The sequence below is a fragment of the Poecile atricapillus genome, chromosome 4 (assembly GCF_030490865.1).
Source record: "Poecile atricapillus isolate bPoeAtr1 chromosome 4, bPoeAtr1.hap1, whole genome shotgun sequence".
Classification (NCBI taxonomy): Eukaryota; Metazoa; Chordata; class Aves; order Passeriformes; family Paridae; genus Poecile; species Poecile atricapillus.
Window position 1 is genome coordinate 20,038,790 of NC_081252.1, and position 19,983 is coordinate 20,058,772.

Genomic DNA, 19,983 nt, shown 5'->3' on the forward strand with positions numbered 1-19,983 from the left:
AGAGAAATTGTGGACATTCTTTCCCTGGAAGTGTTCAAGGCCAGGTTGGAATAAGGTCTGAGCAATCTGGTCTTGCAAAAGGTATCCCTGACCATGGGAGGGAGGTTGGATATAGCTTTAAGGTCTCTTTTAACCCAAACCATTCTACTATTCTACGCCAATTTATGGTCTTCCTTTATTTACATAAAATTATTTAACTAGTCTGAATTTATGCTGTAATGGTTTAGGTGAAGAGAGAAGTTGCCCATCAGGAATAGTAACTTTGCAAGATGAGTTCATGTAATTTCTTTCACTTCTAAAAACAGTTTGGTCATTATTAGACAATAAAATCCTCCACAATTCTCATATTCAAGAGCTGAGCAGAAGTGCAAGAGAATTGTCACACTGCCTAAACAGTCCTCCTTTCTGTTAATAAGCAACTCTCCAAAAGTCAAGCATAACTTCAAGTTAAAGTAAACTCACGGCAATCATTTCTGAAGCATTTCAAGTAGCAACAAGTCTAAGGCTTGCCCTACAGTTCATCACCCTGTTCTCCTGTTTCTCCCTACTTTTTTTTTTTCAATGAAGACAGTTCATGAAATGACCTCCTCAGAAACTCGTGAATGCATGTTCCAGGAGGAACTGTCAAGTGCACAAACTGCTACAGGGGGAGAGAAGCTGTTCTCTCCTTTCAACACTCACCCTTGTCAAAATTGCAACATACCAAAACAAGAGGAAGAATGACTGCAGAGTGACTCTGAATTAGCACTTTTGCTCTCTTCCTGCTCACCTCTATTATTTCCTCAAACGCTGACACAGACTTACCCCAGACAGGCTTCCCAGAACCAGTCTGACCAACTGCTTCACATATGAGAAAGAAGGGGCACAGTTGCTGTTCCTTATGTGGGCGCTGCAGGCATCCAGAACAGTCCGAACAGACACACGGGCATAAATGACATCTTCACACATGCCCAGGAGAATGCTGTTGAGATGGTCTCCAAGCTTGATAGGCTAGTGACAAACAAGAACAGGGGAGACAGGAGAATCAGTTTTAACTTGGTTTACTGAGTGACTTGGGGAACAATCAGAAACCAAAGACACTCAAAGACTTATTATCTACATTATCTGAGTGCCAGTTTGAAAGTCACCATCTAGGAGGCGACAAAATAGTGGCTGTAGAACAGGAGAGAGACATTCAGCCTCTCGATTCAACTCCTACTTTACAATGACCCAGCCTAAACAAACTGCCTGACCTCTAAGGTCATGACACCAATGACTTTCTCAAACATTTAATGAGTAAGTGAAAATAAAGTAGAAGGGAAAAGGTTCAGAGGAAGTTTTATTCCTTAATTTTGAAAATTCTGCCACCCAAGTATAAAATTCAAACCTCATCACAATAATTTTGGACAACCCTCTGTGCTCAGTTTCTGCAGTTCCTCACCTCCCCAATACTTTGCAGCAGATGTGTTAGCATTCCCAAATTCCACTGATATCACTTTTTTTTTGTATCAACAAAAAAAGTAAGGAGTAAAACAACCAAGCCACTGGTTAACGAAGCAGAGCTTCATAATTGCAGGACAGCACCCATACAGTCTAAAAGAAAAGTGAATCTCGATGTCTTTCTGCCCTTCCTGTTGAGTGAATAGAGGAGCACGCTGTACTGGAATATCCCTCCCCAGGGTATGCAGCAGCCAGTGATAACACTTGTTCTCAGGTGCCGCAGGCACTTGCGACCTGAGCGTTCTGATCTGCAACTCTCCCAAAGTGGGTGGTTACCCACAAAGTACAAACACTGTCAAGCTTTTTGCATCACAGAGTGCTTCAAACAATTGCAATCTTTCAATCTTCCCTGTGTGTGCACTCTTAAGGTGAACCATAAAAAAGGCACTCTGGACCACCCCGATTTAATTAATATAGGCTTTTCCCATCTATCTGTTTATCACTTCTAACTAATCATAAAAAATCATGTATGTGAATAAGATACAAATCTCATGTTCAGCCACACTCCCAGCAGAGAAGCAGCTCATTAACAAACAGAGGCAAATACAGAAAAAGGGCAAATCTGCACATGCAAATTAATGCACAAAAGTAATGCCACACACAAGACTGTCCTTTTGCCAACACTAACTCCGCAGGACAGAGGACCCACATGACTACATCCCAAAAGCAGATTCCTTCTAGGCATACCTCACCACATTGTCTTTGGGGAAATCCTGTTTCATTAGCAGGTAGGGCTTGCCTCCCCACTACATTATTGAGAAAGTGCTGCTACACTCTGAACACCAAAGGAAGAAACACAGAAAATGGGGACTGAAATTCATGCCTACACTCCTCTCAACACCTACCTACTTTAAATCACTCTCCTACTACTGTTGAATACTACTCCTTTCATCTCTTACAAGACAGGAAAGCAAAGAAATGGGAAAGCCCTGGAATATAAGAAAACTCTAGGGATTTTGGGACAGGCGCAGTAGCCATTATGAACAGGTTCCCCTACACATTCAGAGCTTCAAAGTTTTTTACTTAGCTGCACTCAGGCAGCTACTTCCAAATAAGTACAACTGAGATGTCAACTACCACTCTGGTAAAGAAAATATTAGGAACCAAAGGCCTAAAATACTGAAGTCTTTCAAAATTTTCTTCCTTAGTCTTATATATAACATCAACTAGTAGGAACAAACCTAAATCTAAACCACAAATTGCTTCTCCCACAGCTGCAGGTCCATTATTAAATGCCTTTTCAGAAGCATTTTATCTTATTTTCACTCTTCTAGGTATTTACTTCTGAAAGTTTAAATGGGGACAGGGAAGGAGCTCTGAGGAAGATAAAGAATCACATCAACCTTCAGTCAGTTTTGGCAGGACAGTCTAAGATTTATGCTGGGTGTGTAAAATAACCACATTGAGTAATAACACTCATCTCTAAGCAGTCTGCAACTGTGTTTGCATGGACTGACAAGTCAATAGCAAGACCTGCTCCAAACAATTCATACCCTTTCTTGACCATCGTGAAAAGTTATACACATATATTATCTATATGTGTCAAATCCAGACTCACAGAAGCTATGGCAGCATGGAGAACAAGCTGTTTTATTATGTGTAAAACAACCATGTTACTTCAATATTTATTTTTATATAAGCCTAAACCAAAATAAATTATTTTCTCCTTTGTCAACAGCTTGAACTGCTGTCTTTCAGCCTGTGGCATTACAGGATAGACTAGCCCAGATGTATCTTCATGGAAAGTAACAGAAATGTGCTACCAGCACCTTCTCCCTGCAAAACCAGACCACACTTCACAAGAAAAACTCCGAGTATGGGAGAGAAAACTTCTGTACTGTGCAGTGACAGGAACAGACTGCCTAGAGAAGCTCACTGAGCCATCTTTGATGCAATCCGGTGCCATGTGCTGTGGAATGACCCTGCTCGGGCAGGGAGGTTGGACCCACTCTGGTCCTTTCCAACCTGACCCATCTGTAAAATTCTGGGAAAGGCCTCTTGCTCCTCAGTGTCTCAGTATGACACCCTGCCATGAAAACTCAAATGCAGAGTCAGTCAAACAGTATCAAGTCTGGAGCTGCAATATTAACCAAAAACAAATCCAAACTTACCTGACTTTGAGGAACTTCGTGGTCAGCTCCCCAAAAGAGCGCCATACCAAGAGAATAAATATGGACCTGCCATAAGACACAAGATATCTATCAATTCATTGAACAAGACTAGAAATGCAAAGCAGACTTTTAAAGGTGAGGGAGTGACTTAACATCATTTTGCTTAGAAATAAATTTTTGGTATTTAAGCTCAGCTGTCTTTCAAATCCTACCTCTTTTTTACATGAGGTTCAGAGAAGCAAATCCCAGTGCTACAAAACATGACATCTAACCAGTGTCCCCCATCCTCTCTGTTCAATTTTAAGCTTTCATCTCACACTGAGGCAAGAAACACATGTAATCCATACAATCAGCCTAGTGTGGGGTAAAGACTGCACGGTTGTGTCAAAGGATCCTCAAAACTTGTGTCTCAAGGCAAGGCAGACCTTGGCACAACTCAAGCAGGGGGCTATCCTAATGAGATCACAAAGATTGGGATCAAAGGAAGAAGAAGGAATGAACAAAAGAATGTAAACATTTAAAGCAGTACCTTAATCTGCAACTGATATTTTAAGGTACAAATACATTTGCCATTACACATACAATTAATGATTAATATGTCTTCAGCATAATAAACCCCTCACTACAGGGAACAAAACCTTTAAATACCGCAGAATTAAAAGCACAAGCACATGCTGGCTCTGTAGGTGACTGTCAAAAAAAAACAGGGAAAAGGTAGAAAGAAGGCACAATTTTTCTGGACTGTGTAAGTAATATACACTAGTGTTGGCTCTTTATACCATGTTATTAGTAATATTTACGGTACATAAAGCAACAAACTTTTTGAATAATTCTGAAGGCAATGAACAACAATTACAAGGACAGTGATAAATTAAAAGGTCACATAAGTCAGCCTCTTCACCAATTAAAAACAAAATCTCTTACTTAAATTCTAGATGTATAAATTGACAAAAATCTGAACAGATTAGGACAGTAGTTAGAAAAATGCATCAAGGTTTTTAAGTTAATACCACTGCCCCATCCACCCAAAAACATTCATTTTCAAATACTGATAAAATTGTTCTCTATCTGGTTTATTATCCATTACCCTTTCAACTGAAAAACTACAAAGACTTTGTTACGTATCAAGATATACCACAGCTACACAGAAAAAGGTGAATATGCTTTCACAGCAATAATGAATAAAAAAAAACTTTTCAGAAAAAGCCAATAAAACAAAAAAGACACAAAAACAATCAAGAAAAAGCCCAAACCAAACAAAACCAGAAATGCCCCAACTTTTTCACCCCCTCAATAATGCAAGAACAGCAATTAAAAAGACTATTATAAAGTTAGTTAATTTTAATTAGAGACATTGTCATAGTCCTAAGTCTGCTGGCGTTCAAGAAGAATTTGGATAACGGTCAGATACATTTCTGGGTTGCCCTCTTTGGAATCTGGAGTTGGACTTGATGATCCTTGAGGACCCCTTTCAATCCAGGGTATTCCATCATTCTATGATTCTGAGCTTCAACATACCCAAAGATGTTTCCAAAAATGAGATGTGCAATCAGATCTCTAAACTAAAACTTGCTACTCTACTAATCTATCTGAAAACAGCTTTCAAAAGATGAGCATTTATTCAAAAATTCTAATTAATTTTTGTATTATTACACTTAAAGTATTTTCCAGAATATATAAATCAACATGAAATTAATTTCCCAAATCAATCTCCATTCTAATTTTGAATGGTTTGGTTACTCTATTTCCCATAAGCTTGTTGTCCTGGTTACCTCAGATGTATTTTGGATTCAAATTGACTGTGTGTCTTAGAATGACAGGGGTTTTCCTTTATTGACTGTAATTTTTTTGGGGTATTTCTCCTTGAATACACCATTAATTTGTATTAGCAAGCAGAATCGCAACTGAAAAGACAAAGGCAACTCTGTCACTGTCTGATACAAGGCCTTAAAAAACAAGGTGCTTTTCTGCCTTCAGCAGCTTTTAGTAGAACAATCTAAAAGGAAAAAAACAATGATTTTCAGTAAATTAATTCAGTGAACTACAGCCAGTTGTGACAAAAGAAAAAGAAGTTTTAAATGTCTTAAAAGTTACCACAGTCAGCAAAGCAAAATCTGATTCTGTGACCTAAGAAACAAAAAGTCAACATATTCCTTACAAAGAACCTATGAATGACCTGATAGAGTTTAATAGGAATGGAAAGGGAAGCAGTCAGAAAAAGAGGGGTGCACATATAAGCTATGTATCAGCTCTACTAACTTCAACTAATACAAGTCATAAAAGGACACCAGTTTTTGTACAAAGCTGTTTCAGGGAGCTTCCTTTTTTCATGTAAGCAACTAAGTAGATCACCTTCCATCCAGCAAGCAGCGTTATGCTGCCACTACGAAAGAAATTCACACAGCCCTAATCAGCGAGGATTAATCAGCGCTGTGCATGTACAGAGCGCCAGCATTTGGTCATCGCCTAATGAAATGCTCTGTGTTGGCATTTACAGGCCACAGAGGTCCCTCTGAATGTTTCCTTCCTAGAGATTAAGAAATGTCTCAGCATGGCTTTTCATAGTAACAGTCCTCCCATTTATTTCAAAAGGAAAAAAAAAATAGCGTATTGAATACTGGCACAGAACAAAGAATGCAATCAGCTCTGACAAAGGTCACAAGCTTGTCACTTCAGAACTATTTTTTCTGCCATTTTTAAAGGCCAGTTTTGTACATTAACTTCAGAGTTGGCACTAGAGATAACGTTACTGTCTTCTGAAGTGTTGTCCCTCTTGAAAGAAAAGAAACAATTCCAATAGTATTACTACAGGATTTGGCAGCTGCATCCTACGTAACTGAACCTGAGTCTTCATTTGTCAGTGTTATTTTTACTTCTCTATTAAAACTTTCAGCCTAGGTTTCTAATTGTTTATAGTTTTGCCATAGACAAAACTGTAAATATATTTTTTATACCATTAATTTTGACAATATGCAGGGCAAGAAGGATGTCTAAAGGGCTTGGGAGTAACTGTGGATTTTCAGTAGATATTCAGTGATATAGCCCTGAAGAAAACTGACTATATACAAAAAACTGCTAAAACAAAATATTCAACATAGAAACACATGTTTTCATAGTCCTTGTGCACACAACAGCAATCAATGCCAATACCACTTTCCTCTGGAGTAAGAGCTGTTCTTCCTGGAAGAACACTGCCAAATGTCATAATTGTTCCCAGATTACAACACTGGCTGTGGTTAGCTTTCCTCTAAGGATTATTGATCCAGGAAAGCCAAGGAGATAGAAATAGCTCAGCTTCCTTTTCACTCCCACCACTAAATATCTTTGACTAAGCCAAGGGAATGGTTTTCTGGGGAAAGTTACCATTCACAAAAAATTTTGTCAAGAATACAGCCGAGAAGATAATAATTTTGACTGTACTTGTCAGTGACCTGGAGATCACATATACAAACCTTACTTGTCTGAATATTTACCCTTGTGAAAGACTTAAAAAGGAGAAGTGGGAATTCTGTGCAGCCCTTGCCCAAGTATGTACGTGGGCAGGGCTTGTTGAGACTCTTCCTCACAACTGCATACAATCATGATCACTATTCCACTTTAACCAGCAAAAACAAAGTAGGAGGATCCCTTCCCCACCTCACAAAAGAAATTACATGAATCACAAACCAAAGGGAGACAGAAAGGACAGTTTAAAGCTATTTTGTGAAGGGATCAACAGCAAACCACCAGAGCTGTCTGCCAAGGAAGAGCCACTTTCAAGAGGTACCTTTTCAACATCTGACAGGGAAGACAGCGAGTGGTTCTGCAGAACCTCTGGTGCTGTGAATGCTCGCAGGTCTTGTTGGCACACATTTTCATCAGTAAATGACACACTGCCAGATGGAAGCAACAGTAGAGACCATGGAGAAATGATGAATCCCAGAGCAGCAGGATCAGCTGTAATTGAAAAGGGAAAAAAACAAAAACCACCCTGAAAATGAAGCAATGTTGTTTGATGCCCTTTCTGGATGTTAGTTTATTACCAGCCTACATACTATTAGTGGAATAGATTCATGCTTCCTTTTCCACTTGTGGTGTTTCATAACCACAACAACCTCAATTTTAATCACACTGGGGAGTAACACCTATCTTTTATGAGTATTCTTCACTATTATTCATACCAGCAAGCTCAGGAAGAGCCTGCTAAAATACTCACAATCTCCTGTCCAGAAGTTATTTCATTTGTGTTAGAGTTGACATATAAAACATTCCCTTTCTGCAGTGCACATATCATTAAGGCTAATTCATACAATAGGAATGGAGTTTGCTCCTGTCCTAACATAGCACTACTGCAGCAGCAATGTTTGGAAGACAGTAGACAAAGTTAGTGGGGAAGGAAAATACTCATTAGAGTGGCTAATAGAAGGAGACAAAAGAGAAGAGTTTTGGGGCACAGAAGTAATTTTTAGTCTAAAGTGAAAAAATATTACAAATATCTGAAAATTTCAAAACAAGCACTGAAATTGCAGAACCAAAAGTAACCAAGATATGCAATTTGCCAGCTAGGTTTTTGAAGTCTGATAACACTGTTGTAAAACTAACTTGAAAAAAAAAAAGAAAACAAAAAGACCATTTCCTTAAGTCAAAACAATTTTTTCAACACCTCAAACATGAATCAACTCAGTTTCACTGAAGGAGGCATGAGGTTTTACTAAGAAAAAAATAAAAGTTTGATTTTTTCATAGGCAAAAAGGCAATAGCTCTGTCTTCTGCTACACAATATATCAATATATCAAAGATCTGAGGAAACATATTTGAGTGGTATATCCTTTTTCCCTTGATATAGTAACCAAAAACAGCAGAATAATAATTTCCTCCATTAGCACCACCACTAACATTTTCCACTCTCCAGCTCAGGATATTCCTACAGTGCTGGTTCCTAGACTGCTGAACTATCTTGTAATCTAGAATATTTCTAATCTCCTAGGATATTACATTACTGCTTGCAAGTATCAGGTGTAAAAAGATCTCCCAAGTACGTCTTTCAATTTTCTAGCCCCACTTCCTCTGAAACAAACAGAACAATTGCTGTTCACTGTTGTGGCAGCAAGTTCAGATGTTAGAAAAAAGAAACAAGAATGAACAGGCCATTTCTATTACATGTAACAAGAAAATACAACATTATATAGCAAAGCTTCCAAAACTATTTTTATTAAGACTACCAAGTTGACCTTTGACTTTGAAAAATTATCCTGTGGGTAACTACTGAATTCTGCACCACTTCTGTGTGTATTCACCACTGATATAAAAACCCTAAACAAGCAACATCTTATAATATTTTAAAATTCTACCTTATGAATCCCAACTCAGGCACTTCAAGAAATGTAGAGGTTTTAATCTTACTTTAACATTTTGTGTAATAAATACTTGAAATACATAAAAACTCTTCATATTCTAAACTAAGACTATACTAATATACTAACATATACTAAGACAAAAAATTGATTTAATTTTAAGAACAATTAAACTCCCTCAATTAGTCTGAAGTCTTCCCAATATTAATTTCAACAAACTTTAGAGAATTTGTCCCCTGTCGATGTAGAGTCTGAATTTATTGATCCACTCCCACTCAAGAATCTTCATGACTTCAAGCAATGTAAAATTAATGTGATAAAGAGTAAGTTTAGAAAAAAGAGTGATTTTGGCGTTTTACTGACATTTTCTCATCTTCCTCTTTCAGTAGCCTGTAACTAACATAGCAGATCATAGAGCCTACACCACAACTCCAGGGAATCTAATTGATTGTTTGGAAGGATGAGGATAAAATAGTTAATTCTCCAGTTCCTTCCTCAAGGCATGCATCACAAACCAAAATAACTATCTCAAAGCTCCAACCAGGTAGATATACCTAAGGAAATACTTTTTAGAAACACATCTCTAACATGTTTGCACCATGGATAAAAAAAAAAAATTGCAAAGATGCAATGTATCAAATAGACAGCAACCACAGGAAAACAAAAGAAACTTTTTTCCAGTGATAATATTTGCATCATCTTCTATTGAGGCTTTCAGAATTATTTGTAAGAGCAGTAAGGGTAATACACTCCTGAAAATACTGAGGAAAATGACCAAAAAAAAAGTTTCAAGCCCTTTTCTCTAAACGCACTGGAATTCAGGATATGGCTCAGGTCAATTTTCTATCTAATAGGCTTTCAACTGTGCTAGAGCTGCCAACCTTCTGAGTTAACTCCAGAACTATGCAACTTGGTAACAAAACACTTGTGAGAGCTCAGCATTTCAAGCAGTACCAAGACAGAGATAAATAGCATGGTCTTACTTAAAGTGAGAGACTGAACTGGCTTTAAACACAATAAAAACAGAAATAATCCTCAGCTACAGAGCATCTGCCAAACAAATGAGAGAGGAAAAAAATCCTTTATGTGCTTTAACAGCACAAAAGTAGCCTAAGATAAAAAAAGGCCCACAACATTCTAAGAGACATGAAGACAAATTTTGAAATGGATCTATTTTACAATACTGTTGGCAAGTAATTTTGAATTCCCAAGCTACAGTCACAATTCCAGTCAGTCCTTCAGGATCTTTACCCCCCACTTCTTGTAAGCCACACAGAACACATACACACACATCTCTAAACAGCATAGAACAACCCAAAAATATACACAAGGCTTTCAACACACATTTTTGCTTCCCTCCATAGCCCTCACTGAGACAAGTAAGATTTCTCCTAGAGCAAAGGAACCTGAAAATTTGTATGCTCAGGCCAGGCTGGAGGCAGACCACTGACTCAACTGCAGCCTGGCCAGGATTATGCCAGCACACGGCACCACTTCTGCTGTAAATCCTCTCCTCCTGGGCTGGTGCAGCGTGTCCCTGCACGCCTGGTGCACAGGGCAAGCAGCACTGCAGTGTCTCTGCTCCCTCTGCCTTTGGCACCAAGGGATAGGAGAGCTCTGATGGGATACTGAGCCCCTTGGAAAACTGAAATGTATTCTTTGCTGAGGATACTGGAGCAAGAAACAGCTTGAACAATTAGTTTCTGAGATCACTTTCTGTTGCTGAGCTGCCCCACAAGCAAACACCACACTACACTGTAGTGCTGACTACATCCAGCAGAGCTCTGCAAAGAGTGCAAGTAGTCACCGAGCCTCTTTGGTGTGAGTAGGGTGGGTGGAGGTGGAGGAAGGCATGAGGAATAGAAACTAAAAAAAATTTTAAAACCCCAGTAAAATTACAGAAGTCCAATCTCTCTCCTTCTCAGCAACTGAAAGATCAAATGTCACCAGACGATGAAAAAAGAAAAATAATTCCCCAACATTTATTGGCAAAAGGAAAATCATTTATCACCTGCCAACAAGGACGATCTAGGAAAGGAGGATTTGGCTTTTTACCCTTTCCTATTGCATTTTTCCTCCTGTCAACCAAACCAATCCATTTCCTGTTCCATCCCAACTAGGTCTATGACTACTTTGGACTCATCACTAGTCCCATCAACACATTTCACACTTTGCCTTCCTTCTTTTCATTACGCTTACTCAGGCAAAGCAGCTACAGTAGTTTGACTGTCAACAGCATTTACAGATCCCTGAAAACCATAATCTTCCTTCTTCACATCAACTTTCAGATCATACAACTTTTCTTTACATAAATAATTTCCCATATACAAATTTCCGAGACGTTCAACTTGCAAAGACTCTTTCTTTGCTCAACCTGTCTTTTTAACATCAGACTCACTTTCCCTCTTCCCTTCCCCCTTCCTTTAGATACATGTCTCCAAACTTAAGGTCCAATTGTTTTCAGAATCCTCAACGCACACTTTAGAACAGGAGTGGCCTGGGTGACATATGAAGGCTTTCCTACTTTCAAGTTTAGATAAATCTTTTCCAGTTAAACCTAGCAAATTAGAGGGACGCCTGTTTTATAATTCTCAGCAGCAGCGAGCACAGCACTCTCCTAATGCTTATACACTCACATTTGAGATTACTTCAAAGACTTGTTCCTTTGACCTCATGGAGTTCTGAGTGCAAGATACAGCATGTCTGAAACAGCTGATACACCCTTTCAACAACAAAATAGTTATTGCACATAATTAAACAGATGTAAGAGAAGGGCAGGTCTGGTATCAGCCTTTTCAAATCTCCAGATTAATCTCAACATCACCAATGCAACTGATGTCAGATCTGCAACTGAGTCCTAGATTGTCTTTCTCCTTCATTTAACAGCTTATAATGTGCTGACAAGACAGCTACCAGAGCTGATCTTCTAAATTGGTGATAAGCAACTAGGCATTTCAATCTAAGCTTTCATTTTTTATGATGATAGAAATAAATTTGTAAAGTTTTTTTTAAGGAGTTCAACATCTGTTAGAACCATAAATACAAAGAGGGATAAAAATATGCACATTTCTGTATCTGTTGCTGAATTAGGCATGATGTGATATGCAATTAGCCATGAAGACAATGGATTTTCATCCTGTGTTTCTCTTATTCAGTGTTTTGATGGATAAGAAGATAGACTCACTAAAAGATATGCAAAACTTTTTTGTATGAAGTTGTCATCAAATCTGTAACAGAAGCCTTTTTTTGACATCTTTTCTAATTTCCAGAAACTAGCTAAAGTAAGAAATTAATTGAAGAACAGGTTCTCAGTTGACAGAGTGATAGCAAGATTCCCAACTTGAAACAAACTACCAAAACTCTACCACGGTCACACACAAAAATGATTACTTGGGCTGGTAATTCCTTAAAGCATCTGTGGGTCCTGGGCTGGTGTGGGGAGGCTGACAACAGATGGCAATTTAAGAGTTTGCTATTTCCATGGCCTTTTTTATCCCCCTCATTTCAAAACAGCTGGAACACAGACTGTTGAACAATATGCCTCATTTAATTTTTTTGAACAAACAATGTACAAAACATTCAACAAATCTTGTATTTTGTTACAGAACAGTGTGTTCAGGGACTCCAGGACTCTGTACAGGGAGGAATAGCATTTCTGAGAGCTGGTCAAACCTGAACATGCTGTGATCTTGCAGAAGCTAAAAGCTTGCCCTATCGCCCTCTGCCCAGAAGTGATCAGTCAGTTCTGAAAAATTTTGGAAACTCTGCCATAAAATAGCTCTTCCACACCATATGCATGGAAGAAATGGGTCTGAAATCTGACCAAGGAAAACAAGATTTCTTTAGGATCCCCTGTTTGCTACAAGTCCTCCACAAATAAAGAACAAAATTGAGTGAGACAAGCCTACAGGAACCTCCACATTTTCTCTTCCTGAACATTGACAGCACCTTCATAAGCCAGCATAGAAACTGATATTCAAGATGACAAAAAAAGTTTCTAGATTGCTTTGTTACTGAAGACTTCATTAAAAACTGTCTGGTTATCCAACTCTTGCTGAGAGGAATTAGATTACCTTTATCAAACTCAGCTACACAGAAAAGCTCTTTCATTTGAGTGTCTCTTGAAGTGCATTTTACCAAAGGCTATATCCCAGGTTAATTAATAGCATGCAACTGAAAATAGTTTGCTGAACTAGCAGAAAAACAACTCAATAAAACAGCTTCATCTCCAAAGAAGAGACCGATTCTTCTGGCACTGATTTTATCTGAATTTGTGTTTTGGTCTTCATGGATAGGAAGTAAGATCAGTAAGATCACCTTAGCCAGTCTTGGCTGGCAAACATTCCCCTGCCTTAAAAACACATATCAGAAGTCCTGGGGCAGATTTCTGTTTTGTGCTCTCATCTTTCAGTATTTGTTCGTCTGAAGGAGGGCTCACTGTGTTCTTGTTGTCAATGCTTCCATGCAGTCCTCATACAGATTACGATAATTTTTCTGCACTACTCTCAGGATAAGAAAGGCTAAGCTCTTATTTTCAGTGGAGACTCCCTTCTGGAAAAAATTGAGACCCAGGATAAAGTTTTAAGTGGTTTCACTACTATGTGCTCATACAACTGTGATCTTGTAGGTGGATTAGAAGATGGAGCTCCATGTGTCAATTCCTGTAAAGTTTACAAGAGTAAACCTCTAATCATCCAAGATCCCTCATAAGTCAAGGTCTTAACAATCTCTCCTTTTAAAAGAAATAATTCTCCTGACTGTTTCCAAGAGAGAACAAAGAGTGAAAGAGAGGAAAGCAGATGCCAGCTTTCCTTTTCTTGCAATATGAGAAGCAGCAGGACAGGTCAGTTGGTCAAACTGCAACAATAAACTCAGCATTCCTGAAAGGGAATGCACTCATGGGCTGTGAGAACATTGGTAAGGAGAAGAAGGTAAATTTGAATGGGATGTCAAAACTACCTATAATTCACCTGGCAAAAAATAGTTGATAAAATTCCTATTTTTAAAGCTAAGTCAAGCGTGATCAGAAATCAGGCACCACACAGCAGTTTCTGCCTACATCTACCTTCTCTGGAGCCTGTGAAGTGTCCAACAGAGCCCACTCTCAGAGCCTGGGCAGTGTGTAAGACACAGCCAGTGTCTGACTCAATGGATTGGCTAAGCCAAATCTTAAAAAAAAACCCAGCCCAAAATAACCTAAATGTTGAATCTTGATAAAATTCTGAATCAAATACTTGCAAGAAATGCAAAATATTTTGTCCCAAATAACCAAGATGTGTCCCTTGCATACTAATGTGGCAAAACAATGACTATTTTCAAAGTGTGAGCCTTTGATTTTTCATAATAAAACTGAATAAGCTTACATAGCATGCTGATATAAGGGGATGACCCCCTACAAAGGTTTTCAAATAATAGGATGCAGCATGGGAACATACACTTTATTGAGAACAAGCTAAAGATGTTGCTGAAGTTCAATATGTGGCTTAAGCATTTACTGCTATTAGAGCAAGAAAGGGAGGGAAGGGCCCCTAAGGATTTGCAGATTTTAAAGGAAAGAAAGGAAAACATAAGGAAGGGGAAAATTCCATATTCAGACCTAGTGCTAAAATGTGTATTATCAGTATTGCAGATGCTGAGCTTGAAGCCTACTGAGGTGGGAGGGAAGAGGGAGAAGAAATACTTCTACTCCTTTGAAGTACAAGACAACACCACAATCCTCTCAGTAGCTATGTAGGTGTTGCCACTCGCATTTTCGGGAATCATATCTAGCCCTCTGGTGAAGTTTTCTGTTTTTCACCTTTGAGATGAAATCTCTTCAGAGCACACTGATCATGACTGCACAGTACTGTATCCATTTCTGTGTCTCCTTCAGTACCAAAATGTTCCAATGGTCTCAGACCATTATTTATCACTTTTTTCCTATGTTCCCATCTCGCTTCAATGGGTCTAAAGTAATTGAAGTTATCACCACAAGAAATGGGATGTGTCACAGATTCTGGAAGAACATGAAGTGATGGTTGAAAGCAACCTTTGGGCTAGGATGCAGAGAGGCATTCACCCAGAGACAGATTAGGAGCAAGTAATTGTTTGGGTTTAGAGCCTAGGAAGGACAAGGAAGTTTACTTATATGGCACCTTAATATAACCAAAATGTTTCCAGTCCTGTATTTATCAGTCTTAAAAAATGCTTACCTTTTCTGAATAGTTCTTGAAGGCTCTCTGCACTTTGATTCAAAATAGCCCATATTTCCTCTTCTTGCAATGGTCCCCCCCGAACCTCCAGAGCCTCTGCTAGTGACACATGCATGTTACCTGGGAAATAAACAGACTGATGTAAGACTAAATAACATCTTTTCTTCTCTGTGCATGCCATATTCAAGGAGTAATAACCCATGTTCAGCCCTCAGTCACAAAAATTCTCCCATCAAATATAAATAATACAAAACATTCCCTATGGCGATAAAGAATTTTGAATTGAATTCCAGAAAAGCTCAGGTTAAAAAAAAAAAAAGATCCATATTAATATTGTAGGCTCTACATCCATAAATTCAACAAGGTGGCATTAATCCATATGCTATGGGCAAGAGCATGCTCTGTTTATAAAGATGACAGATTGAACAGTAGTTATAGGTTTATTAAAATAAATCAGCTATTAACATGATTTTGGTAAGTTTAAGTCAGTGAAGCTGCTGTTAGGAAAGGAAGCTTTTCCTCCTTTCACAGGGTTATTGATAGCATCTCATGAGCATATTATGAGAAGCACTACCAGAAAATATGTACAGAAGCAAAATAGCTATAGAACTGATAGCTATGGAACAGCTTCTCCTTACAGTTAAAAAACAAAATAGAGCTCTCAGCAGCACTCTACCTATTACATCCTCAGGAAACAAAGAAAGATTTCTTTCCCCAGATAAACAAGGTTTGCTGCAGTATTTTTTGAAAGAGCTAAACCACTTTCACCACACTGCAATATAATATTCTGCTGTCCAAAACCATTTGAAAACTGAAGAATGCATCCCTAGATATTCTGGCAAAGCAAAGCTTCATCTGTTCAATAAGCTCAGGAGCAAATAAATGATGTGTCTGCTTAATTACTCCATCTTTCTATGGAATGTTCTCAGATTGAGTACTCATGCCAATTTATATTTCTGATTAGAATGCAGCTGCAGTGGCTTCTCTCTGTGCTTCTCTCCAAAGCCCAGAGAAGAAGATCTTGAGGCAGTGAGCTGTAGTAAGAGCCTAAGGTGTCTTGTCAGTCATCACTGGTAAATTTGTTATGTCTCAAAGGCTCCAAAGCTGCTGCTGGAAATGGAAAATACAGTTCCACAAGGAATGCTTATGGTCTGGAAACCAGTAACTGATAACAACAGTTTTAAATGACCCAATGGTACTGCTGGAAGCTCCTCCCCCTTCCTTTAAATCACCCACCCAGAGCCTCCCCATCATACCACACTATCCTGGCTCAGGTAGGCACTAACCTAACAAATTTAAAGAGGGACAGGCTTACAGGCTATATTTAGTTTCCCAAATGTCTAGGCAGCTTTATGCCTTCCATGTGTTTTTAATTACAGATAGTCAGGCTTATACACATATAATGGCAACGCAAAAGGCTGAATATCCTGCAGTTTCTAACTGAAAATATGGGGTTTGACGATACTTGCTAAAATACTAGCCTTTTCACCTAGAATTCCATACTACTACTGAAAAATTGCATATTGCTAGCTGCTTTTCACAAAAAAATAAGCACAGCTTTTTTCCTTACTTTACAACTTGCTAGTTTGTAGCATTCAATTACTGTGCATATTTACTAAGCCAGATATATTTTCAACAATAAGTGTTCAAAAGTCATCATCAAAAGAATGGAAGGGAAAGCAGACTCAGGTAATATTTAAAAGAAAGATGAAATCTGAATTCCCAAAGAGATAAATAAATAAACCATGAAAAATGGAAAGTTAGGGACCAATGCAGACTTGCAATAAATGCATGGAAAACCAGAGAAAATTGTGCTTCCAGTCAGCGTGAGATTCACATAAACCAGGCACAGAGCGAGTGTCTGGTCTCGCTGATCCAGGAAATTCTGTGATTTTATGCCACTGTCTCAAATTTCAGTAGGTACATCTAGAATCAAGTTATCTGGATAATTCAGATTAAAAGATCTCATCTTCTCCTAGGGACTGAAAATACATGAACTGCAAATGAAAACTTCCTGTGATAAATATTCTAAAGGAGAATGCCAAGCATAAGAACAACAATCCCCTCTCCCTCACCCCAAATCCTTCTCTGCTCCACTCCCCTTTTCCCCATTCTGCAAAATGCTGCATCCTTTCAGCTGTGATTGAATAGTGTGGACTGCTCTGTGGCAGCTATAAGCCAATTCCCTATTTAACAACACAACAGAGACCATAAGCGTGTCTGCTGAAACTCCCAAACACATTACATCCACAGTAAAAGAATCCTACAGCAAACAGTTTCTTGATCACAGTAAGAAGCAGTATGAATGTACACACCCAGCCACTTCAGCTGTAGCAAGGCAAGCAACAAGATCTGCTTGAATTTTACCGATAGCAGGAGCTTCACAAATAAAAATCAAACACACAACACAACAAAACCAAACTATTTCAAACTGATTCTGAAAGCCCAAGCAAAATCCATCACAAAACCAGTCATTACAACCACAGCCACATGCAAAAGGCCACAGGCTGGGATTTGAGTGGGATTCTCATTGAAGCAGATCTGTTTCAGAAACTTTCTGGTAACTTTCTCCGTAACTTTTCTTCCTAAAAATTATCTTTAAGCTGCAGTGCTTGTCTGTCTCAGCAGACCAACATGCTGGTTATGAGGATTAAAGAACCTCCCACAAAATGGTCCTCTGGCACCAAGGAACTGACTGCGGGAAGCTGGGATGAAGCTCTTTGCAGGAAAATGCAAGGCCAGGTTTCTCCACCTGTACAGCCCACCTCTTATCAGCCAGGCACCGATTTGGAGCTGACAGTGGAAGTGCCTGGCTCAATACATATTTCTCCCCCACCAGTTTTGTTTGTCTCAGATGTTTTTTCACAAGAAGATATTTGTAGTACACAGTTCATCCAAATTCACTGTCTCCTTAGATTCTGGGAACCCTAAATAGTGTGTAGTCCTTTGTGAATACAGAAACCTAAATGCTCGATACATACAAGCGCTTTTGGTTCTATGCAATACCCAAACATCATGATAAATTGCAACATAAGGACTATATTGAGGAATTTTTATAAGAGAAAAATATTTAAAGTTTTTGGAGAATATCATATCAAAATCATGCTCCTGGCATGATTACCTGTGTTTTTCAGTGTCCCAGGCTGACCAACAAAGAAATCTAGATGCACTGGTAAAGTCCTCCATGGACTCTCAGTCAGCTCATGTCAAGCCATTTCTCTGCAACAAACCTTCTCCCCGTCTCCTCTTTATGTAAGGAAAGCAAGATCTGGAATCCTGTGCCCTGTTCCTTTCACTCTTTCTAATAAGGATGGACAGAGTAAAGAACATTGAAAGGTGGACCTTCCAAGGACAAGTTCACTCCCCTTTTCTCGGGACAGAGGTATGATGGCATCTTAGTATGAGGGGTAGGCAAGTCTCACGGTTAGGTGGTACATACTCCACACGAACTCCTAGGGCATGGACTGCCCACACACCCAAAACTCACACGAGATCACAGCCACAGCACATCCAAACAGGGAGATTTGCACAGCAGAGAGCACAACACAGAGTAGGAAGGCAGGACAAATTAAAATAGTTAGCACTGGAGGTGCACAGACATGAACCTGACAGATTTCTTGTTCTGAGGCAGAATTTACTCTCAGACCACACAGGAATACTATTTCCACAGGAAGGGAGTTGCATTGTATGGAGGCAGCTTTTATGCTCCAGGACAAAAGAGTAAATTCAGGTGTAAATCATTTGTATTAACAAGCTCTGAGTGCAATTTCTCGGCACCATTCAGCCCTAAGCCATGCAGGCAGCACAATCACAGGGAAAAATATTGCCTAAGCCAGAGGCCTCTCCCATATCTCAGACAGGTTTTGAAAAGAGCCTGTCTACCTCATGAGGACCAGCTGCCAGCTCCTCCCTCTAGACAGACAGCTCATACACTCCCCCGTGAGTGGGATGGGGCTCTGTCTCTTGCCCGAAAACAAGCTCAGTGACCTCCTGGCTTTAAAAAGCCTCATTTTAAAGTCCCAGCAGCCCACGTTAAAAGCATACCATCTATGGAAGATCCAGACATTGCCAATGCCACAAGGCAGCCTTCCACTTGCTGTCCCAAGAAAGACAGAAAGCACAACAGGAGCAGCCCTTCACACTGAGTAATTCTGTCAAAATGGCTGTTTGTAAGTATATACTTTTCTCCCTACCACTTACAAAGTCTTCACACCACCCCACTTTTTAATTGCTTATGTAAGCAGAAGTTAAATGCTCAGAATTCTCATTTCCCCCAACCACCACCATTTTTCCTCACACATTTTAAATTTTAAATTGAAGGTCTACAACAGCAACGAAGAATTCAGAAAATTTTAAAGGCCTATTCTTTCCAAATTTTATTGAACTGTCACCAGCCAAAATATTAAGATGCTATTGCTGTAACTGTGATTATTAAAGACTGTAATACAGTAATTTTTGTCAAAAAGTTCCTAAAAACAGACTAAAAGTCAAAAGGCTAAATTGCTTCAACTTAACTAATGCCTGACAACTTGGTGTTTTGGTTTTAGTAACACATCCCTTGCTTTTTTCCTTACCTTGTGCACCAACATTTTTTCCCCGATGCTGTAACTTCAGAACAAAAACTTTTAGTCAAAAACTGTGCTTTAACATCAGCTAACTGAAATGCCTGCACTACCTCACACTTGATATTTCACAGGAATATGGTGCCAAGAAACATGAAAGGCAGCTGCACTAGGCATAAACTCTGCAGGTGTTTTTAGATGTGTGAGAAACAGTGAAAAACATCTAGAATACACTGTTAGAATTTCTCGATATCACATAAAATACTCTGATATTAATTTTTATGCTTTGACAAAATTTAAAACGAAG

General features: G+C 38.9%; 1 protein-coding gene across 4 annotated transcripts in view; it reads right to left on the reverse strand.

Moving 5' to 3' along the window:
- The window catches only part of PTPN13 (protein tyrosine phosphatase non-receptor type 13), a 111,210-nt gene that overhangs the window by 70,709 nt on the left and 20,518 nt on the right, over nucleotides 1-19,983 (reverse strand). For all 4 annotated transcript variants that reach the window (XM_058838413.1, XM_058838412.1, XM_058838410.1 and 1 more), the window contains exons 2-5: nucleotides 15,115-15,234; nucleotides 7,357-7,526; nucleotides 3,591-3,656; nucleotides 805-990 (exon numbers count right to left, since the gene is read on the reverse strand). In XM_058838413.1, coding sequence (XP_058694396.1) covers nucleotides 805-990; nucleotides 3,591-3,656; nucleotides 7,357-7,526; nucleotides 15,115-15,229 — 537 coding nt within the window. In that variant the 5' untranslated portion in view covers nucleotides 15,230-15,234. The remainder of the gene's footprint in view (nucleotides 1-804; nucleotides 991-3,590; nucleotides 3,657-7,356; nucleotides 7,527-15,114; nucleotides 15,235-19,983) is intronic.